The sequence below is a fragment of the Dipodomys spectabilis genome, unplaced genomic scaffold (genome assembly GCF_019054845.1).
Source record: "Dipodomys spectabilis isolate Male_0828 unplaced genomic scaffold, ASM1905484v1 ptg000024l, whole genome shotgun sequence".
Taxonomy (NCBI): domain Eukaryota; kingdom Metazoa; phylum Chordata; class Mammalia; order Rodentia; family Heteromyidae; genus Dipodomys; species Dipodomys spectabilis.
In genome coordinates, this window is record NW_024870701.1 from 16,217,926 (window position 1) to 16,240,294 (window position 22,369).

General features: G+C 35.4%; 1 protein-coding gene across 3 annotated transcripts in view; it reads left to right on the forward strand.

Annotated features, from left to right (window-relative positions):
- Kiaa1328 (KIAA1328 ortholog) overlaps window positions 1-22,369 on the forward strand; it is a 187,486-nt gene that overhangs the window by 71,091 nt on the left and 94,026 nt on the right. Inside the window, exon 7 of one of the 3 annotated variants that reach the window (XM_042675286.1) lies at window positions 8,307-8,363. The exons of the other annotated variants lie outside the window; for them this stretch is intronic. Coding sequence (XP_042531220.1) covers window positions 8,307-8,363 — 57 coding nt within the window. The remainder of the gene's footprint in view (window positions 1-8,306; window positions 8,364-22,369) is intronic. 3 annotated transcript variants of the gene reach the window in all.

Genomic DNA, 22,369 nt, shown 5'->3' on the forward strand with positions numbered 1-22,369 from the left:
AATTTGTAGATAGCCTTGGGAAGTATTGCCATTTTCACGATGTTAATCTTTCCAATCCAGGAGCATGGGAGGTTTTGCCATTTTTTAAGTTCTGTGTTGATTTCCTTTTTCAAGATTTTAAAGTTTTCATCATAGAGGTCCTTCACTTCTTTAGTTAAGTTAATTCCTAGGTATTTTATTTTTTGTGGGGCTATTACAAATGGAGTTGCTTTCCTAATTTCAGCCACACTTTTCTCATTGTTGGCATACAGAAAAGCCATTGATTTTGGGGGGTTAATTTTATAACCTGCTACTTTGCCAAAGTTTTGAATCAGCTTGAGTAATTTGGGAGTGGAGTCTATGGGATTCTTTAAATACAAGATCATGTCATCTGCAAAGAGGGAGAGTTTTATTTCTTCTTTCCCTATTTGGATCCCCTTTATGTCTGCATCTTGTCTTATTGCTGTAGCTAGGCATTCTAATACTAGATTGAAGAGAAGTGGAGAGAGTGGGCATCCTTGTCTTGTTCCTGAGTTAAGAGGAAATGGCTTTAGTTTTTCACCATTGAGTATAATGCTGGCTGTAGGTTTGTCATATACAGCCTTTATTGTATTGAGGAATGTTCCATGGATTCCTAATTTTTCCAAAACCTTCATCATAAAGGGGTGTTGGATCTTGTCGAATGCTTTTTCTGCATCTATTGAGATAACCATGTGGTTCTTATTCTTGCTCCTGTTGATGTGATGAATAATATTAATTGATTTGTGTATATTGAACCAGTTTTGCATCCCTGAAATGAATCCTGTTTGATCGTGGTGTATGATTTTTTGGATGAATTGTTGAAGTCGGTTGGCCAAAATTTTGTTGAGAAGTTTTGCATCAATGTTCATCAAAGAAATAGGTCTATAGTTCTCTTTCTTTGATGAGTCGCTGCCTGGTTTTGGGATGAGGGTTATGATGGCTTCATAGAATGTGTTCGGTAGTGAGCTTTCTCTTTCAATTTCATTGAAGAGTTGGAGGAGAATTGGTGTGAGCTCTGCTTTGAAGGCCTTGTAAAATTCCACTGTAAAACCATCTGGTCCTGGACTTTTCTTAGCTGGGAGGTCTCTTATTGCTGTTTCTATTTCAATGCTTGATATGGGCCTGTTAAGATAGTTTGCCTCATCTTGGTTTAGTTTTGGCATGTCAATATTTGCTAGGAAGAGGTCCATTTCTGTCAAGTTCTCAAACTTATTAGCATAAAGTTTTGAGAAGTATTCCCTTATAATGTTCTGAATCTTGGTTGTTTCTGTGGTGATGTTTCCATTCTCATCTCTGAGTTTATTAATTTGGGTGTGTTCTCTTCTTTTCCTGATAAGATTTGCTAAGGGTCTGTCAATTTTGTTAAGTTTTTCGAAGAACCAACTCTTTGTTTTGTTGATTCTTTCTATAGTTTTTTTGGATTCTAATTCATTTAATTCTGATTTAATTTTGATTATTTCTTTCCGTCTACTGGATTGGGGTTTATCTTGCTGCTCTTTTTCAAGGAGGTTTAGATGTGTCATTAAATTGTTAGTTTCAGATCTCTCCAATTTGTTGATGTAGGAGCTCAGAGCTATAAACTTGCCTCTGAGTACTGCCTTTGCTGTGTCCCAGAGGAGCTGGTAATTTGTGTGTTCATTTTTGTTGAATAGCATGAACATTTGAATTTCCTTTCTAATCTCTTCCATGACCCACTCATGATTCAGCAGTGTGTTGTTCAGCCTCCATGTGATACCGGACTTTCTTTGGTGGCTTTTGGTGTTGAGTTCTAATTTTATTCCCTTGTGGTCAGAGAGAATGCACGGTATAACTTCAATGTTTCTGAATTTAGACAAGTTTGCTTTGTGGCCTAAAATGTGGTCTATTTTAGAAAACGTTCCATGTGCTGCTGAGAAAAATGTGTATTCTGATGCTGCTGGGTGAAATGTTCGGTAGATGTCTGTTAAGTCTAGTTGATCTATGCAGCTGTTTAGATCTGTGGTTTCTCTGTTGAGTTTTTGCCGAGTTGATCTATCTAGTGGGGAGAGTGGTGTGTTAAAATCCCCAACAATTAATGTCTTTGGATCTATATGGGATTTGAGGGAAAGTAGTGTTTCTTTGATAAATTTGGGTGCTCCATTGTTTGGCGAATAGATATTTAGAATTGTAATATCCTCCTGAAGGAGAGATCCTTTAATTAGTAAGTAGCGACCTTCTTTATCTCTTCTCACGAATTTTAATTTGAAGTCTATTTTATCTGATATTAGGATTGCAACTCCCGCCTGTTTATGGGGTCCGTTTGCTTGGCAGATTTTGTTCCAGCCTTTAACATTGAAAATGTGTTTGTTTTTACGGGCAAGATGTGACTCCTGCAGGCAGCAGATAGAAGGGTCTTGTTTTTTAATCCAACTAGACAGTCTATGTCACTTAATTGGAGAGTTCAGTCCGTTAACGTTAAGAGATAGGACTGAGACGTATTTGGGAGTTCCTGCCATGTTATCTACCTTCTTGGGGGCTGCGAAAACTGGGTTCTTCCTATGGTTCTTGAATTCTCAGTTTGGGTGCAGTTTCTTGGCCTTTATGAATGCAGTGTATCTTGATCAATGGGGTCACCCCTTTCAATATTCTCACTCATCTCTCCCCTACATACCCTTTCACCCACTCATCTTAATATGTTAGGATATACTTTGGATTCTTGTCTGCATTTTCTTTCTATTCACTTCTTCATTTATCTACATCTTACCCCTTAAGCTCACTTCACCAGTTTCAAGTACATGCTTCCTAATGCTTTATTTTGCTGAACTTTGATTTGGGCTTTCTAAGGAATTACACTATTTCAGATCTCCCATGACCCTACCATATTTCAGTTAATATATTTGCATACACTTGTATATCACCCAGTGTATTTTAAGATACTTCAGAGTTTCTCTTTTAATATATTCATTTTTCTGTTTCTCTTATAATATATTCATTGAGGTGACAAAATTTGGTCACTCAAACAAGATCTGTGGTTATGTTAAATCACATAGGGACTTACCAACCTGCTTTTGTCTCCATTGCCTTCCTTTCCTATCCACTGAAAGGAGGGTGGTAGAAATAAGCCATATAAGCCGGTGGAAGAATAAGAGCTCTTAGAAATCCTTTCTGATTGTGAAGTCAGTATCAAAGCTAAAATACTATGCTTAGCCTTTGGATGTAATTAAAATGATTCCTCCATTAGAGATTAAACGCACTAAGATTCAAGGGACTAAAGAAAACCTAAGGGTTTTGACATAAGAATAAAAGTATATATAATAATAATTGACAGGAACAAAAATGAAAATTTCAACATAGACAAATTTCCTAATCATGAAACTTGGCTCATACTCTCAAGAAAGTAGAATTGCTTTGTTTTTTGCTACTTTCAGCTATCAAGCAAATATAATATTTACCTCAATTATTTACACCCCACAAATATTCCTTTATGGAATAAAGGAAGCTTAGTCCACTTGTAAATTTTTACATATGACAACTGGATTCTTATTATAGTCTCGTTATATTCCTTTCCCTTAAAATTCTACAAAATTGTCTATTAATGTAAGTGGTACAACAAAAAGTGCACTTTTTATTTTTACACTAATATATCAAACTTAGCATGTCTAAAATTGAATTTTTTTTTATAGTGAAAATACCATCCCTCCAAAACCTGTGCTTATCTCACCTGGCTCAGGTTTAGCAAGTTCCATTCTGTCCGTTTTTCAGGAAAAGATTTTATAATATTATTGATTTCTTCCATTCCAAATATAATCTATCACAAAAATCTAGTCGATTATCCCTGGAATATATTTTAGACCCTCCATTTTCTTGCCACTTTGATTATACAGTTTTCAATGGGCTAATTCCATGTAAAATGAAAATTTTACATTCACATGAAAAACTGTTTGTAGTGGTTTAAGTCATAATCATTTAAAACTGGAAATAAGCCAAATGGTCTTTATAAATGAAAAAAAGAACAAACTATTAATTCAAACACCACATACATGAATACCAAATGCATTACATATATAATATAACTTGAAAAGATTAAGAATCTGGTTATATAACATTATAGAAATGGAAAGCCAAATCAGCAGTAAGCTAATGTATATAAAAGCTAAAGCTCCAAAGAATAGAATTTCAGTCTGTGAACATGTGTTAAGTTCTGCCTTTCATCCTCAAAGAATAAACTTAAACTTTAGAAGGTTTTTTAAATTAAAAAAGTTACCTTAAAGTACACTAGTAATAGTATTAGAGTGAATTGCCCAAGAATTAACTGGGCATACTTCCTTAACAGATTTTAATTATTTTTATAGTTTTTCCCAAATGAAGACTCAAAATAGCCATTTTAAGTAAGCTAGACTAGCTTTTTCATCTTCATTGCAAAAACTTCACACCCTAAGCAAAGCATGAAGCTGGGAAGTTCACTGTTTAATTTTCAAATTGGACTTTTCATTAAGTTTTATGATAACTTTTTATTTTTATCAGGTTCCATCTTAGCTTTCTGTTTAGACTCAAGAAGATTTATGGCAAGTGATCAGGGTTCTTATTTGAACAAATAAACACAATAAATCAGTTTACTCCTTCAATAAAATGCTACTAATAGAATACATTATTCTATTCAATATTATGTTATCTTTAAAATTAAGCAGAACATTAGTGGCAGTGAAACTAGTTTCAGTCAATACATCCCTGTAATGAAACCTATTGTATGAGAAACTTTTTTTTTAATAGAGGAAAAGTGCCTTTAGCACTGCTGCCGAGTTCTGACTCTAGAAATCCATTTCACAACTTAGAAAACTATTTGGTAGAATTGCCTTGCATTTGTTTTAATTTTAAGAAGGTAATTTCTTGGAAGTTACCTTAAAGCAGTTAGAGCATGAATAGTTCTTAAGTGATTTTTGCTTAATTGAAGAATTCTGCTGGCACTTGATCTGGCAGGAACCCAACCATGAGCCTCATTGAAATTAAGGACAGAGAGAATTTTAACAAAAGTAGATCTACACTCAAGGGTGTAAAAATTTCCTGTTTTCTCGTCTGATCTGATAAAATTCTTAGTAAATGTCTTAATGTTTGAAAAGTTAGTATCTCTGGTAAGGTAATATAGATTTAGGTGTTCCATAACTTATGTGAAAATTCACTAGAATTTAATTCCTGATTTAGACTCTCAGTCACCTACAGTATCACAGTAGAAAGTTGACAATTATTGCTTTAAAGTGAAAGATGGCTGAATTCTCTGGATTGTATCACAGTCTTAGGAGACATGCATCATCACTTGGGAAAACTGGAGTCTGGAAAGTAGCTCTATTGACAGTGATATAATACAAATTGCTTTTGAAGAAGGCTGCTATTTAATATTTTAATTTCCTGGAAATTAAAGACCTTTACATGTCAGAATTCACACATCTACATGGTAATAAATAACCTTACAAAAAATAGTTTAGAAAGATACTTTTACTTGACACATTGTATTGTCACCTTGCAGGTTGAAGAAATCTGGAGACTTGTCAATGAATTTGAAAATTGATCCCTTACCTTCTATTTTGTCTTAATGTAAGAAGTAGAGATGTTATACTACTATCATGTTATTCTTATTAAATTATTTAAAAATTATGGTTTTGGTAAATGAAGTTTATATTCAAATGGGGGAATTTTTCTGAAAAGCCATAATTCTGCTGTCTTAAATTTTCCTATACCCTATCAGGCACATTGTTATTACACTGTTTCATTGAACTCTGTGTTTACTGAATACCATAGCTAACATTTCCTAAGCAGGAATACTTTGTAAAATTTTAACTGTAGCACATCATCAATTTTTTCATACTAGTGATAGATTGCTTTAAATCTGCACTGAAGTCTTACTGTTATTTTACTACATATGATTGCAATAAAGTTGATCCTAATTTATTCAGTCTTAGTTTTACCTGTAAGATTTTAAATGTTATTTTTCTTAGAAAACAAATTATTTCTGTGGTATTCGTATCTGTTAACATCTTTGAAATATTGTTGGTTTTAATTTATGTACAGTTAATGAGGCAAAGAGCAATTAATTAACTGGTTATTTCTGGAATTTCTCTTTTATTATTTGATTTATTTGATGTATTATTTTTATTGATACTATTTTTCCCAACATTTTATCATCATCTGTGAGGGATGTTGATTTGAAGTTTTCTTCTGGTAGTTTTGTCTAGTTTTGGTATTAGAGTGATTCTGGCTTTATTGATGAATTGCAAATTACTTTCTTCTTTTATTTTTTAATAAAATTTTTAAGACTGATAAGAATGGTATTTTCTTATGAGAACATTTAAAATTATTACTTCACTTTTAAAATTTATATGGGAATATTAAGGTTTGTCTTATTCAGCATATTTCCACCTTTTAAGACATTTGTCTATTTCATTGATGATGTTTTATATATATATATATATATATATATATATATATATATATATGAGGTAGCATTAAATGCTTCTGATAGTCCCTTACCCTAATAATGCATGTGACATCTGTGTGTATGGGTCCCTTTTGTTAGTTTGGTTTCAGTCATTTACCTTTTTTTTTCTTGATAGATTTTTTTTAAACAAGTCAGTGTTTACTGAATACCATTTTCTCACTTCATATAATGTGGTGCACACAATTTCCTCTATTGCTCTGGTGTTTTTCCTATGGCTGATCTATACCTGAATATCTGCTATTAGTCCTTCCCTTGTGAACACTAGAACATCTTTTTTATTGTAAAGGTGATGTACAGAGGAGTTATAGTTACATAAGTCAGACGAAGAGTACATTTCTTTTTCAGTGTCACCTCTTCCATCCTTTTCTCCCAGTTTTTTTTCCCCCTCCTGGTTTCCCTCCCCCACAAGTTGTATAGTTCATTTTCAGCATAGTATCTAGTGACTATCGCCCTTTGTCCCACCATTTGTGTGCTTCCCCCTTCCATCCCCAAAACAGATAAACTTACATACAAGACAAAAAGTACAGACATCAAAAACATCAACAAAAGGGGGAGAGGGGAAAGGAATGCAAAATGTAAAATAGAAAACCTCTCATTTCCATTTCTTGGGATTCAATTCAGTAAACATTTTATGTGATCATATGCACATAGCTATTGAGACTTTGTGATCCTCTCCTAAGAATATCCTACTTTTCCTGTTTAATTTACCATGTCCAAGTGTAGTTTAGGGGCCTCCAAATGTTACACTGGAATTTGATCAGTGAGATACAGAAAAGCCACACTTTAAGAGGTTGAATTGGGAGTCTTTATTAGAAATCTAGGGACTGTGAGCAGACTGATGTCCAACAAACAAACCAAAAACCTTGCAGCCCTCCAATGCACTTGATACTGCTAGGAAGCTGAGCCATGAGGGTTGTAGAATAAAGAGCAATCTCAACAAACCAGGTCAACTCTAGTGAAGAGTTGAAGAAGGACACAATGGTGACCAGAGAAAAGTCAAGAGACAGAGGCATGGCACAATGGCTGCCAGAGTCAAGGGGCCTAAGTAGGGTCATGGTTAGGGGGCAGGGCCACAGCCAGTTTGAAAGTTCAGAGTCTCATGAGTTCATGGCACAGCTCTGGAAGGTTCAAGTCCCCACCTCATCTGCTTCTAAGCATTCAGGAGCCTATCATCTGAGGGCATGAGTGGGGAAGTGGGTTTCACCTCTAAGAGTTTTCAGAAAATCCCCATCATCCACCAAGATGCCAAGATGGTGCCAGTTAGACCCAGTGTCCATATTCCATTTTTCATTATAGTTCCTGAGCTTCAACTCAGGATTAGGATATTGTCCCTGAACTTTTGTGCTGGAGATAGTTGTCTACCACTGATCCACAGCTCTATTTTAGCTTTTTGGTGGTTAACTGGAGATAAGAATCTCAAGGACTTTCACTGTCTAGGCTGGCTTTGAATTGCAATCCTCAGATCTCAGCCCTCTAAATAGCTAGGATTACAGGTGTGAGCCACTGGCACCTGACTTAGAAAAAAATTTTTTCCATTAAACAGTTTATTCCTGTAAACTGTATTTTTTACTTTTTTCTTAAAGATCTCTGAACAAAAGCAAAACTTATTTGGAGTTTTTTTCACCTGGAGTTTTTTTTTTTTTTTTTTTAAGATAAGTCCTTGCTATTATATCCCAGGCTACCTTAGAACTCAAAATCCTCCTGCCTCATCATCCTAAGCATTACAGGTTTGTGCCACTAGACTTGATTTAACTGGGCATTTCTTTAAAAATGGAAAACCTTAGGTCCCATCCTACACCAACTGAAGCAGAAACTTCAGAGACGGGCCCAAATATTTACCTTTCACTAAATCTTCCAGGTAACTCTCATGAATACCACATTTGAGAATGGAAAACTCATATCCATCAAATTGCTGGTGAGTCCTTTCACATTGAGATTTTTATGAATACCTTTCACAGTTTTACTTTTTATTATTATTATAAAGGTGATTACAGAAGGGTTACAGTTTCATAAGTCAGGTAACGAGTATATTTAATTTTTGGACAATGTCACCCCTTCCAAAATTATCTTTTTTTAACAATTGTTTTATTGTTATTATAAAGGTGATTCACAGAAGGGTTACCATGACATAAGTCATGTAAAGAGTGCATTTCTTTTTGGACAATGTTATCCCTTCCCTTGCTTTCTTCTAGTTTTTCCCTCCCATCACCATCCACAAGTTCTTTCTTTTTTTTTTTTTTTTTTTGTCACTCATGGGGCTTGAACTCTGGGCCTAGACACTGTCCTTCAGCTCATTAGCTCAAGGACAGCACTCTACCACTTGAGCCACAGTGCCACTTTGGCTCTTTCTGTTTATGTGGAGGAATCGAACCCAGGGCCTCATGCATGCGAGGCAAACACTCTACCACTGAGCCACATTCCCAGACCCCCCATCCACAAGTTCTATAGTTCATTTTTAAAATAGTGCCACTGCTGCATTTGTTCACACCAAAATTATCTTCTTAATAGAAATAAATTAGAACTATTCTATAGCAGAAGAAATTATCATTATACTTTAAGCATACAGAAAGTTGGGAAACAAGAATCTTTGAGGTAGAAAAAAAAAGGTCAAGTCCATAAGTCTCAAGCCTTTTCTTTCATCCTCTCAGTTTTCTTTCAATACTCTAGTTTTTTTCATGCCATCTCTTCTTTCACCTCCTGCCTTTCCCTCCAAGTATGCCTTCTGAAAAAAAAAATCAGAACCTAAGTTTGAAGTCAGATTTGGGTTTCAGAATATTTGGAAGAAAAATGGCTTATCTAGATAATGGCTTCCAGTTTCCTAATAATTCCAAGGAAATAAATACACCATTATGTAAGCATTTGATGTAAATATGCTTGATGCTGCCTTGAACTTTTACCCAGAAAGTTGCTCTGTGAAATAAACCATACTTGGTCTGATTGGTTTCTGGTTAACTAGAAGATAACATTAATTGTGACATCTGAGTTTAAATACTAATCAAAAAGAAATATCAGGGACATTTTTGTTATAGTAATAAATCAAGTTGACCATGGTATCATTTGGATCACTAGATGATTAGGACTTAGCTGAAAAGCCTGCTAAACCCTGGGTGTTCTGTGCCCCTATGAAGTGTTGACATTCTTCCTAGGTGTGACTGATTCATAGAAATCCTTTACATAAAGCTCATTAGGACAGATGGCCTATTTTGAGCAGATGATGACTTTCTGGCATGTGTAGATACTCCATACAATTTGAGTTGATTAGTTTTTATCAACACATGCAAAAACAAGAAGATTGTTGCCAATATGTCTGGTCCATGCTCACAGCCACCTGCTCTCTTTATTGAGAGTCATTGCTTGGATTATGTTCCTAGTTTAAATGCCCAAGTACGTTCTTCCTTTCCACATGAAAACTTGTACAAGAGTCTAGGTTCACAGTGCTGTTTACACACACACACACACACACACACACACACACACACACACACACACACACACACACACACACACATACACACACCAGTATTATTTTAGAATAGTACTCAATTATAACTCCTCTCACTTTTTGGTTTCAGTCTAGATTTAAAATTTTTGGTTTTTTTGCTGTGGTCTTTAGCCTGTTGGAAATAAAACAACTTTAGCTATGGTTTGGTGGCACATACCTGTAATCTTACTAAGAAGTCTGTGAGACCTGAAGGATGATATTACCTTGGGCAGAAAAGTCCATAAACTTGATCTCCAAGAATAATAGCAAAAGGTCAGGCTGGAAGTATGTCTTAAGTGGTAGAATGCCAACTGAATAAAATAAAGAAAGAAACAAACTAGCCTCAACAATCATTATAATTATAACCTTAGTGAAAATGTCCAACTATTATTATACCATGTATGGTACCTCATAATGGTTTCTAGGCCCTAAAAGAACATATAGATCTTATCTGACAATTTTTCATTTGAATTTTCAGCATCATTCTTTCTTAGCAGTAAAAAAGTATAGTATGATTCACTACGTGAAGTGCTAGTGTTGTCTTTTGTCCTTACAGTTAAATTTTGTTTCTTTTTGCTTTTTTTCAACAAATAGGCTTTGTGTAGTTGATCATTCCCTCATATTATGTGACTTCAGCCACCCATCTGAAACAAGGTTAAAAAGTATGGATCTGCCTTAATATAATTTTTTCCAAGTCTTTCCATTTTCTAACAAATGGGGCAATGTCATTCTTTCTAATGGAGGCATAGAATTCTATTGTGTATATATACCACATTTTCTTGATCCATTCATCTACTGCCATATTAATGATAGGTTGCCTATCATAGCAGATGGGATCTTGCAAAGATAGCAGGAATCCTAAGGCAAACTATTTGGCTTGAGTTGTGAGTTCCAGGCTAACATAGCAACACAGCAAGACCCCCTCTCAAGGAGAGAGGCATCAGGCTAGTTTCAGCATAATCGGAATACTGTTCTACAGTAAACATTTTTATAAGTAGAGGAATAACACTCTAATACAATGGTTAAAATACAAAAATAATAATACATAAACCAATAATAATAAATCATTTTATTAAATATCATATTAAGTATTATGTTCCGTACATAATTGTTTGGCTCTGATTTTTCTATGATTGCTAGTACAAAAACTTGATTATACCATCACCACAAACATATGAATAATGCTTTGTGTTATGATATTATAATCATTATGGTGACACTGTAATTTTATAGGGTCTCTGTCATTTATTTAGTCTGTCATTCAGTGAAACATGGTACTACATGGCTTTACATGGATTTGCTTTGTGTCTCATATATCTCTTAGCCTAATTTTTCACCATTCTCTCTTTTTTTGTTCTTCAGATTGAATAATAATCTCTAGTAATGTTTTTAAATTTACTCATTCTAACTACTATTTAAAATCTGCTACTGAAACCATCTAATGAAGTTTTTATTTTGCTCATTGTACTTTTCATCTCCAGTATATTTTTTTTAGAGGAGGTAAGGGAAGCAACTTAATTTTGTGTCAGTTGACATGATCTATTTGGTCTTATTGTTGTACTTTCCAGTCTTTAAAGATGTTTTTCTTTAGATCTTCTTTATTCAAGTACTATCTGTTTTCTTGAAATTAAGATATAGGACCTTTGTGGCATGCTTTCATGATAGATACCTGTTATATCAAAATTAAAAATTTTAATTCCATATGTAAACTTCTCTAATGAACTTTTATTCTGTGTGCCACTACTGTGGCTTGAACTCAGGTCTCAAACATTTGTTCTGTAGCTTTTTCACTCTACCATTTTAGCCACAGGTTCACTTTTGGCTTTTTCCTGTTTAAGTAGAAATAAGAGTCTCATGAGCTTTCCTGTATTGGCTGACTTTTGAACCATGATCCTCAGATCTCAGCTTCCTGAGAAGCTAGGATTATAGGCTGAGCTACCAGTGCTCAGTTTCCAGTTAACTTTTACATTTCTGCGAGAAATTCTTTCATGACTTTTTATCTATGCTTCTACTTATAGCTAAAGTGCTATATAAATCTGCTAATCCAGACATTGCTAACAGGAAAAGGAACCTCTTCAATAGGATTTGGTGATTTACATGTAAGGTTTATATATAAATATTGTATTCTCTTTTCAAAATCAATTATTTTATTCTTTGGTCTTCTCCAATGGCTTAGCAATATTACCATTTCTTTTATTTCCTTGACTTGTTGTTATTGATTTCACCAGTCCTTGAAGTTTTATTATTTCTAGGCTTTGTGTTATAGTTTTGTGGCGTTTCTCTTACAGTTCTTAAAATGAATTCCTTTCCGCTCATTGCTCTGCATCTATCATGCTCTCTTGCTTCTTTTCAATTCTTTTTTTTTCTAATAAGTTTTTTATTGTGAAAATACCATACAGAGGGGTTACAATTACATGAGCAAGGTAATGAGCATATTTCTTATCAAGCATTGTTACCTCCTCCTTTGTTTTTTCCCCTACCATCTCTGCCCTCCCATCTCCATGACTACACACCCCCCCACCCACCAAAGTTGTAAAGTTCGTTTTTCAACATAGCATCTTATACATCTCATTGTTGCAATAGGTCAACCTGTATCCCTATTTAAACAATTTGTTTTTTCCCTTCCTCTTCCCAAATTATACCAACATCAAATACAGTGAAAACAGGGGTTATACTGTGGGGGAGGGCTGGGAAGGTGGCTCAGTGGTAGAGTGCTTGCCTTGCATGCATGAGGCCTTGGGTTCGATTCCTCAGCACCACATAAGCAGGAAAAAAAGCCGGAAATGGTGCTGTGGCTCAAGTGGTAGAGCACTAGCCTTGAGCTGAAGAGCTGAGGGACAGTGCCCAGGCCCATAGTTCAGGCCCCACGACCAGACCCCCCCAAAAAAAATAGCAAGAAAGAAAAAAACCACTTATGTCCTTATCTTGGGGTTCATTTTCAATTCTTGAGGCTTCCCTTTACATATATTTCTTGATGTTTTGGGACCAAGATGGTGAGGCATTTGGTGGATATTGACTGAACTTTTCTATACTGTAAAGTATACACAAATGAGAAAGAATAGCAAAGCACAAAGCACAAACTTTATAATACATTGTATAAGGAAGAGATACCTGGTAGTTTTAGGTTTGAAAATTTTTTAAATACCCACATGACTCATATAGTTGGTTGCAGTTTTCTGTGTTCACCCAATATTTTCTCTCTCTCTCTCTCTCTCTCTCTCTCACACACACACACACACACACACACACACACACACACACACACACAAAAGAAAATTGTGTATAAGCAAACGTGAGATTTTAGTATGTTCAGCTAGTTCCCTAATACATATGGAACATGTTGAAACAAATTCACTTTTTCAGAACAATGATAGAACAAAGCTGACTGGATTCTAGATAATTTAAGTCATTGGTATCCAAAGTAAACTGTATATAGGCTTGTTTTTTTATTTGTTTGTTCCTAACATTCATGGACTAAAGCATTTGTACAATTCCTTTCCAAAAATTACTTGAAAATTCATTACTCAAAAAACAATATGAATAAATACAACAGAAAGCATGGAATTTTCAGTAATTACATTAAAAATGTGCATACAACAAAGACCAGAGGGAAATAATGGAAGGTCTGGGAGTAAAATCATACAACTACAGCACTCTTATTTTACAAAAGAGCTAACACTTACAGTAGAGAAAAGACAGTCTCTTCAACAAATGGTACTTGGAAAAATTGTTCTCTACTTGCAGGAGAATGGAACTTAACACTCATCTCGGTCCTTGTATTAAAATCAACTCCAGTTGGATTTAAGAACTTGAAGTAAGATCTTTAAGTCCAATACAGGAAAACAAAGAGAAAACTCTGTAAGTAATAGGCATAGGTAATTATTTCCTGAATGGGACACCTATTGTACAGTAAGAAAAAACAAGAATTAACAAATTCAAAGAGCTTTTGCAGAGAAAAAAAAAACAATTACTGGAGCCAAAAGACAACTCACAGAATGAGAGAAAATTTTCATTAGCTATTCAACAGATAAAGTATTAATGTCCAGAATATATAAAGAGTGCAAAATCCTGAAGAGCAGAATAACCAATAGTCTAACAAATGAGCAAGGAAATAGAATTAACAGTCCCAGAAAAAATACAAATGACTAATAAATACATGAGGAATTAATCATTAATTATTAATTAATTAATTAATCATTAATCATTAATCCTTAGCTATAAGGGAAATGCAAGTCAGAACTACACTAAAATTCTATTCCAGTCAGAATGGCAATCATCAAGAAAACAGCAAATACTAAACAACAACAGATGTTGGCAAGGATTTGAGTGCAAGAGACTGGATTACTTCCATACACAATTGGGAGGAATGTAAATGAATGCAGTCACTATGAAATCACTATGCAGATTCCTCAAAAAACTAAAACAGACATACCTTAAGATTCACTATTGGGTATACATCAAAAGGAATGTAAGACAAAATACAAGAAAAACATCTGCATAGTCATGTTTTTTAATGTGTATTTTTATTGTAAAGATACTGTACCAAAGGGGTTACAGTTACCTGAGTAATGAGTACATTCCATATTGAGCATTGTTACCACCTCCTTTGTTTTTCCCCTACCTTCCCTTCCCTCCCCACCTCCCCAACCACTCCTGCCCCCCCTGAAGCTGTAAAGTTCATTTTCAACATAGTGTTTAGTACATCTCGTTACAATGGGGCAATTAGTATCGGTATTTCAACATTTTTTTATTTACCTTTCCCTCCCCCAAATAGAAAAATATATACAAGATACAGGGCACCGGAATCAAAAACAGTGAAAACAGACCATGGGGAATGAACATACAAAGGAAGCAAATTAAACAGTACATTATAAGTACATTAGAAACAACAGCAACAAATATAAAACCTCTTGTGTCCCTATCTTGGGGTTCATTTCACTTAGCATCATCTTATATGACATATGTACATAGCTTTTGAGCTTCTCTACTTGCCCTAGACATATACTAGTTAGTGCAGATAAGGAAAACCATGGGACCTATCTTTCTTTGAGTCTGGCTTACTTCACTTAATATAACTTTTTTCCAAGTCTTTCCATTTCCTAACAAATAGGGTGATATTCTTTCAGATGGAGGCATAGAATTCCATTACACACACACACACACAAACATACACACACACACATGCACACACACACACACACACACATCACATTTTCTTGATCCATTCATCTGAGGGGCATCTGGGTTAGTTCTATATCTTAGCTATGGTGAATAATGCTGAGATAAACATAGTTGTGCTGATAACTTTAGCATGGCCTTGTTTGTGATCATTTGGGTAAATGCCCTAAAGTGGGATTGCTGGGTCATAGGGGAGCTCTATGTGGAGTCTTTTGAGGAACCTCCATACTGCTTTCCAAAGTGGTTGAGCAAGTTTATTCTTCGACCAACAATGCAGTAGGGTTCCCTTTGGCCACATCCCTCCAGCATCTGTTGTTGTTAGATTTCTTGGTTATAGCCATTCTAACTGGGGTGAGGTGGTATCTCAATGTTGTTTTGATTTGCATTTCTTTTATGGCTAGAGAAGTTGCATTTCTTCATGTGTCTATTGGCCATCCTTCTTTCCTCTTCAGAGAAGTCTCTCTTTAAGTCTTTTTTTTTTTTTTTTTTTTGGGCCCGGTTGTGGGGCCTGAACTCTGGGCCTGGGCGCTGTCCCTCAGCTCTTCAGCTCAAGGCTAGCGCTCTACCACTTGAGCCACAGCGCTACTTCCGGCTTTTTTCTTTTTGCTTATGTGGTGCTGAGGAATCGAACCCAGGGCCTTAGGCATGCAAGGCAAGCACTCTACCACTGAGCCAACTTCCCAGCCCTCTCTTTAAGTCTTTAGCCCACTTATTAATCAGGTGATTGTTTCTTTGAGGATTTGTTGTTGGGGGATTTAATTTTTTGAATTCTAAGTATATTTTAGAAATGAGACCCTTGTCTGTTGTCTGGCTAGTGAAGATCTTCTCCCAATCTGTGGGATTTCTTTGATCTTGCTAGCTATGTCCTTTGCCATGCAGAAGCTCTGCAGTTTCATGCAGTTCAAACTTTCTTTGATTTGTTGTGATTCTGGGTCTTTATTAAGAAAATTTTTGCCTACGCCAAGGGCCCTAGGGTTTCTCCTATTCCTTCCTGTAATGTTTTCAGGATGTCTGCTTTGACTTCGACGTCTTTGATCCATCTGGATTTGATTCTGGTGTACAGTGATATATAAAGACTAGCTTTAGTTTTCTACCAGTGTTTAACCAAGTTTACCAGCACACTTACTGAAGAGGCTTTGTTTCTTCCATTCTATTTTTTAGCTCCCTTATCAAAGATTAGGTGGCTATAGGTCTTTAGGTTCATTTCTGGGTCTTCAGTTCTATGCCATTGGTCCTCAGGTCTGTTCTTGTGCTAGTAACAAGCTGTTTTGATTACTCTGGCTTTGTAGTAGCGTTTGAAGTTTGGAATTGATATTCCTTCAGCACTGTTCTTTCTGCTAAGGATTGTTTTTGCTCTTTGAGGTCTTTTAGTTTTCCATATAAATTTTGGGGTTGCTTCCTCTATTTCATTGAAGAATGAATTTATCAATAGCCTTTGGCCGTATTGCCATTTCATGATGTTAATCCTCCCAATTCAGGAACATGGGAGATTTTTCCACTTCCTTAGTTCTGCCTTAATTTCCTTTTTCAGGTTTTTAAGGTTTTCATCATAGAGGTCCTTTAGTTGTTTAGGTTAGTTAACTCCTAGGTATTTTACTTTTTGTGGGGCTATTACAAAAGTCATTACTTTCCTGATTATAGCCATGCTTGTCTCATTATTTGCATATAGAAAAGCCATTTATTTTTGAGGGTTAATTTTATACCCTGCTACTTGGCCAAAGTTTTGAATCATCTTCAGTAATTTGAGAGTGGACTCCATGGGGTTCTTTAATTACAAAATCATGTCATCTGCAAAGAGGGAGAGTTTTACTTCATCTTTCCCTATTTGGATCCTTGTTATGTTTGCATCTTGTCTTGTTGCTCTAGCTAGGCATTCTAATACTAAATTGAATAGAAGTAGAGAGAGTGGACATCCTTGTCGTATTCTTGAATTTAGAGGACATAACTTTAGCTTTTTGCCATTAAGTATAATACTGGCTGTAGGCTTGTCATACATTGCCTTTATTATATAGAGGAATGTTCCATGGATTCCTAGTTTTTCTCCAGAGCTTTCATCATAAAGGGGAGTTGGATCTTGTCAAAAGCTTTTTCTTTAGCTATTGAGATAGTCATGTGGTTCTTATCCTTGCTCTTGTTGATGTGATGGATTATATTGATTGATTTGCATTTATTGACCTAGCTTTGCATCCCTGAAATGAATCCTGTTTGATCATGGTGTTTGATTTTTTTGATGGCCAAAATTTTTTGGGGCAGTTTTGTATAGATGTTCATCAAAGAAATGGGTGTGTATAATTCTCTTTCTTTGATGAGTCCCTGCCTGGTTTTGGGATGAGGATTATGATGGCTTTATAGAAAGAGTTTGGTAGTGAACTTTCACTTTCAATTTCATTAAATTGTTGGAGAAGTATGGTGTGAGTTCTGCTTTGAAGGCATTGTAGAATTCAGCTGTAAATCCATCAGGTCCTGGGCTTTTCTTGGGTGGGATGTCTCTTATTGCTTCTTCCATTTCAGTGTTTGATATGGGTCTGTTAAGTTGGTTTAAATCATCTTGGTTTATTTTGGACATGTCAATATTTGCTAGAAATTTGTCCATTTCTTCCAGATTCTCAAACTTATTGACATAAAGTTTTGAGAAGTACTTCCTTATAATGTTCTGAATCTTGGTTGTTTCTCTGTGATGTTTCCATTCTCATCCCTGAGTTTGTTTATTTGGGTGTGCTCTCTTCTTTTTCTGATAAGATTTGCTAAGGGTCTGTCAATTTTGTTTTCGAAGAACCAATTATTTTTTTTTGTTTCTATTTTTTTGGACTCTATTTAATTCTGATTTAATTTTAATTATTTGTTTCAGTCTACTGGATTGGGGTTTAACTTGTTTGCTCTTTTGCAAGGAGCTTCAGGTACCTCATTAAATTGTTGGTTTTAGATCTCTCCAATTTGTTGATATAGGAACTCAGAAGTATAAACTTTCCTCTGAGTACTGCCTTCGCTGTGTCCCAGAGGAGCTAGTAACTTGTGTGTTCATTTTTTGTCAATAATCATGCACATTTGAATTTCCTTTCAAATCTCTTGCATGACCCACTGGTCATGACCCACTGGTGGTTCAACAGTGTGTTGTTCAGCCTCCATGAAGGCTTTTGGTGTTTAATTCTAATTTTATTCCCTTGTGTTCTGAGAGAATGCAGGGCATAATCTCAGTGTTTCTGAATTTGGAGAAATTTTCTTTGTGACCTAAGATGTGGAGAATGTTCCGTGTGCTGCTGAGAAGAACGTGTCTTCTGATGCTGTTGGGTGAAATATTTTTTAAATGTCTGTGAAGTCTATTTGATCTATTTAGTTGTTTAGATCCAAGGTTTCTCTGTTGAGTTTTTGCCAGGTTGATCTATCCAGCAGGGAGATTGGTGTTAAAGTTCCCGACAATTAATGTCTTTGGATCTATGTGAGATTTTAGGGAAAGTAGTGGTTCTTGTATAAATATGGGTATTTAGAATGGTAGTATCCTCCCGAAGGAGAGATCCCTTAATTAGTATTTAATGACTTTCTTTATCTCTTCTCACTAATTTTAATTTGAAATCTATTTTATCTGATATTATGATTGCACATCCCACCTATTTATGGGGTCCATTTACTTGATATATTTTATTCTAGCCTTTCATTTTCAGAATATATTGGTTTTTGTGGACAAGGTGTGTCTCTTGAAGGCAGAAGATAGCTAGAATTTGCTTTTTGATCCAACTAGATAATCTATGTCACTTAATTAGAGTCGTGCGTCCATTAATATTGTGAGGACTCAGAGGTGTTTGGTAGTCCCTGGCATGTTATCTACCTTTTTGGGGGCTGTTCCTACTGGGTTCTTCCTATGATTCTTGGATTCTCTGTTTGGGGGCTGTTTCTTGGTCTTTATCATGCTTTTGTTGGTTATCTAAGTGTTGGACATCATTGAGTATCTTTGGTAGATATATTGTTTTTCAATATATCTTTTGGAGATATATTGTTTCAATTTTTCTTTGCTGTGGAAGATTGACCTTCTGTTAGGAAGGAAACCCAAATACTACGTATGTTTTTGCTTATATGTAAATACTGAACATAAATGACATACATATTTATGGACAATTTATATACAATATAAATTATTATATTTTTATATGTATAACTGTACATACATGTAAACATATAGAGAACAGATTTCTAACTGTAACTATAGACTTCAGTATATAAATTACATAAGGCAATAAAACTTTTGAGGGGAAATAGAATTTTCTAAGAGAAATAAAATGAAAGGACATTCAGTAATTTTGCTGAGTCTTTTTGCTGAATCTTTTAGTGACTCAGCGGGTATGATTTCTCCTCCAGCTCTTTATCTTTTATTTCCTTGGTATAAAATAACCTATTAGCTGGATTTCTCATCTCTTAAAGCTATCAGCATAAACCATAGAGATTATCAAATCAAATCTCCTTTTTTTTTTTTTTTTGTCAGTCTTGGGCTTTTAACCCTGGGCCTGGGAGTTGTCCCTGAGCTCTTCAGCTCAAGGTGAGTGAGTGCTCTACCACTTGAGCCACAGTGTCACTTTCGGTTTTCTGGTGGTTAATCGGAGATAAGAGTCTCACAGCCTTTCCTTCCCAGGCTGGGTTTGAACAGTGATCCTCAGATCTCAGCCTCCTCAGTTGCTAAGATTATAGGCATGAGCCACGGGCACCCGGCAAAATTTCCTTCTTTAGAAATAATGAAAATACTTGAGAGATAAATAAGTTGTCTAAAATAACTAAGGAACAGGACTGGAATTTTAATCAGTCTTTTTACCTGACATTGAATATACTGTCGTTTATTCTGTGATATTTATTTTTATAGCAACTCAACAAACTCTAACTTTTGTGAAATGTAATAATGTGATTAAGGAATATAAAATTTTCTCTTTTCTAATTCTGGTAGTTACTAAAAATGTTGCCAGTCCTATGTTGTACATAACCTAGTACCTGATATGGCATAGAGTATCTGTTGCTAGCATTCGCTCATTTACATGCTGTGTCTTCTTTGTTCTTTTAAGTCTTATAATTATTTACTTTAATGTGTTTTTAGATTCAATATTCCCTACTTGTGCAGCAGTCCTTTTCGGAACTACAATAAGTTTTTAGAGCCTTGAAAATATATTTGACTGTTGTATTCTGTTACTTTTTCCTCCTTTGGTAGCCGACAGCTTCAGCTGCTGAGCTGTGGAGGAGCTTAAACCTCTAGGGTCCATTAGATTTAACTTGTTTACTGCATTGATATCTATATGTTAAATGACAAGAGAGTTCAGGTTATTGAATAATTTAAAATTCAGCTCTAATTGGTGTCATATGACCTAGAAAAGGCCATGGACGATGCCAGGAGCATGCTGTGAATTTCTTATAAATAATTCATAAATTAGATGATTCATTTGCCTAGGTGCCTTGCTGAATGCAAAAGTTTGTAAGTTATAACTGATGATATAACACCTGTAAGTATTTAGTTCATAATGCTGGAAAGTAATCTACCTTGATGATCTTGTAGCAAAATCTGCCAGTATAAGGAGAGTTAATTGCACTGGGGAGAATGAACATTTACTGGGGGTGAGACATTGGCAAACCACATAGTGCAGCTGCTGCATTACATATTTTGTATCAGTTTGACAACTGGTCCATGTTAAAAAAAAAAAGCTAAATTTTAAAAAAATTCCAAGGACTAACTCATTTTCTATAGCTTGTAGTCTTCTGTTTGCTATTGTCATTGCATGTACTCTTTGAAGATAACTTAAGACTCTTCCCAAATATGGCTCAATTTTATTTACATGGAAATACCTTAGCATTGTTTCAGAAACGTAATTGAAATCTCTAAAATCACTGCAACAGCTCTTTTTGTCACAGACTGTGACTGCTGGTTAAATTTTTCTCCATCAGGCCATCATTTTCAGCTCTTGCAAAGTAAATATAAAAGAGATAACTATGTCAACTGTATATTTGAAAAAATACAGCCCTGTAATTTGAATTTAGGACTTCACACTTGCTACACAAGTATTCTACTATTGAACCATGCCTCTAATTCTATTTTGCATTGGTTATTTTTGAGATTAGGGTCTCATTTTCTCCATGTGCCTGGACCGGCTGGGATGGCAAGCTTGCACTATCAATCCAGCAACTGGTTAAGGAAAGGTCTTCTCTAGAAAAAATTAAGTGAAGTAAATGAGTCTCAGAGATACGAATGATGCATTTTTTTCTCGCATGTGAAAGCTAGATCTAAAATAGAAATATACAATGTAACATACACGGAGTTTTATGCATAAAGGCACAAGTTGATTAAAGGAAGGTATACTAAGAGTCCGAAGTGAGACTCCGCTGAACAACTAATGAACTATTTAGCAAAATAAATAGCAGTGAGTCACACAAATGAAGAGAGGAAGGTGAGTAAATAACACACCTTCAATGTACATTATATAACTTGAGGGTAGGGATGAGAGGGGGGAAACTGGGGGAGAACAAAGAAAGGCATGACATTGACTAAGAAGCATTGTACTCATAACATGACATGCAGTTGTAACCCATATGTACAACTACTTAATAACAAAAAAATAGAAAAGAGAAAGGTCTCCCATGTATTCCTGGGCTGCCTTGAGCCACAGTTCTCCTGATGTTAGTTTTATTTAAAAAGATATTGTGGGACCTGGAATGTAGCTCATACCTATAATACCAACTACTCAGGAGGTGCAGAGATCAGAAGGATTGCAAATTGAAACCAGCACAGGAAAAATGTTAGCAAGACCCTGTCTGAGAAATAACCTAAAACAATAAAGGCTGAAGGTATGGCTCAAGTAGTAGAATAATCAGAGAGCCTGAGTTCAGACCTCCAGGATAAATGAATACATAAACAACACTGTTGACTAATTATGTTCCCAATATGTTCATGTCCTAATTATTGGAATCTGTACATGTCACCTTACAGTACATAGTAGACTTTGGAAAGCACAGGACTTAGGAGATGCTATTAGGATTTTGTTGTTATTGTTGTTAGAATACTGGGGTTTGAACTTGGGATCTTCAGCTTGCTCGGATTTTTTTTTCCCCTAGCATTTGGGCCTTCAATTTAGGAATTCAATGCTTGCTCATAGTTGGTACTCTGGATCCATGAGCCCAACCCAGTTTTTTGCTGGATTCTACAGGACTTTTCTATATAGGCTGTTTTCAAACCACAAGTCTTCAAGTCTCAGCCTCCTGAGTAGCTTGGATAACAGGTATGAGCCACCAGCATCAGA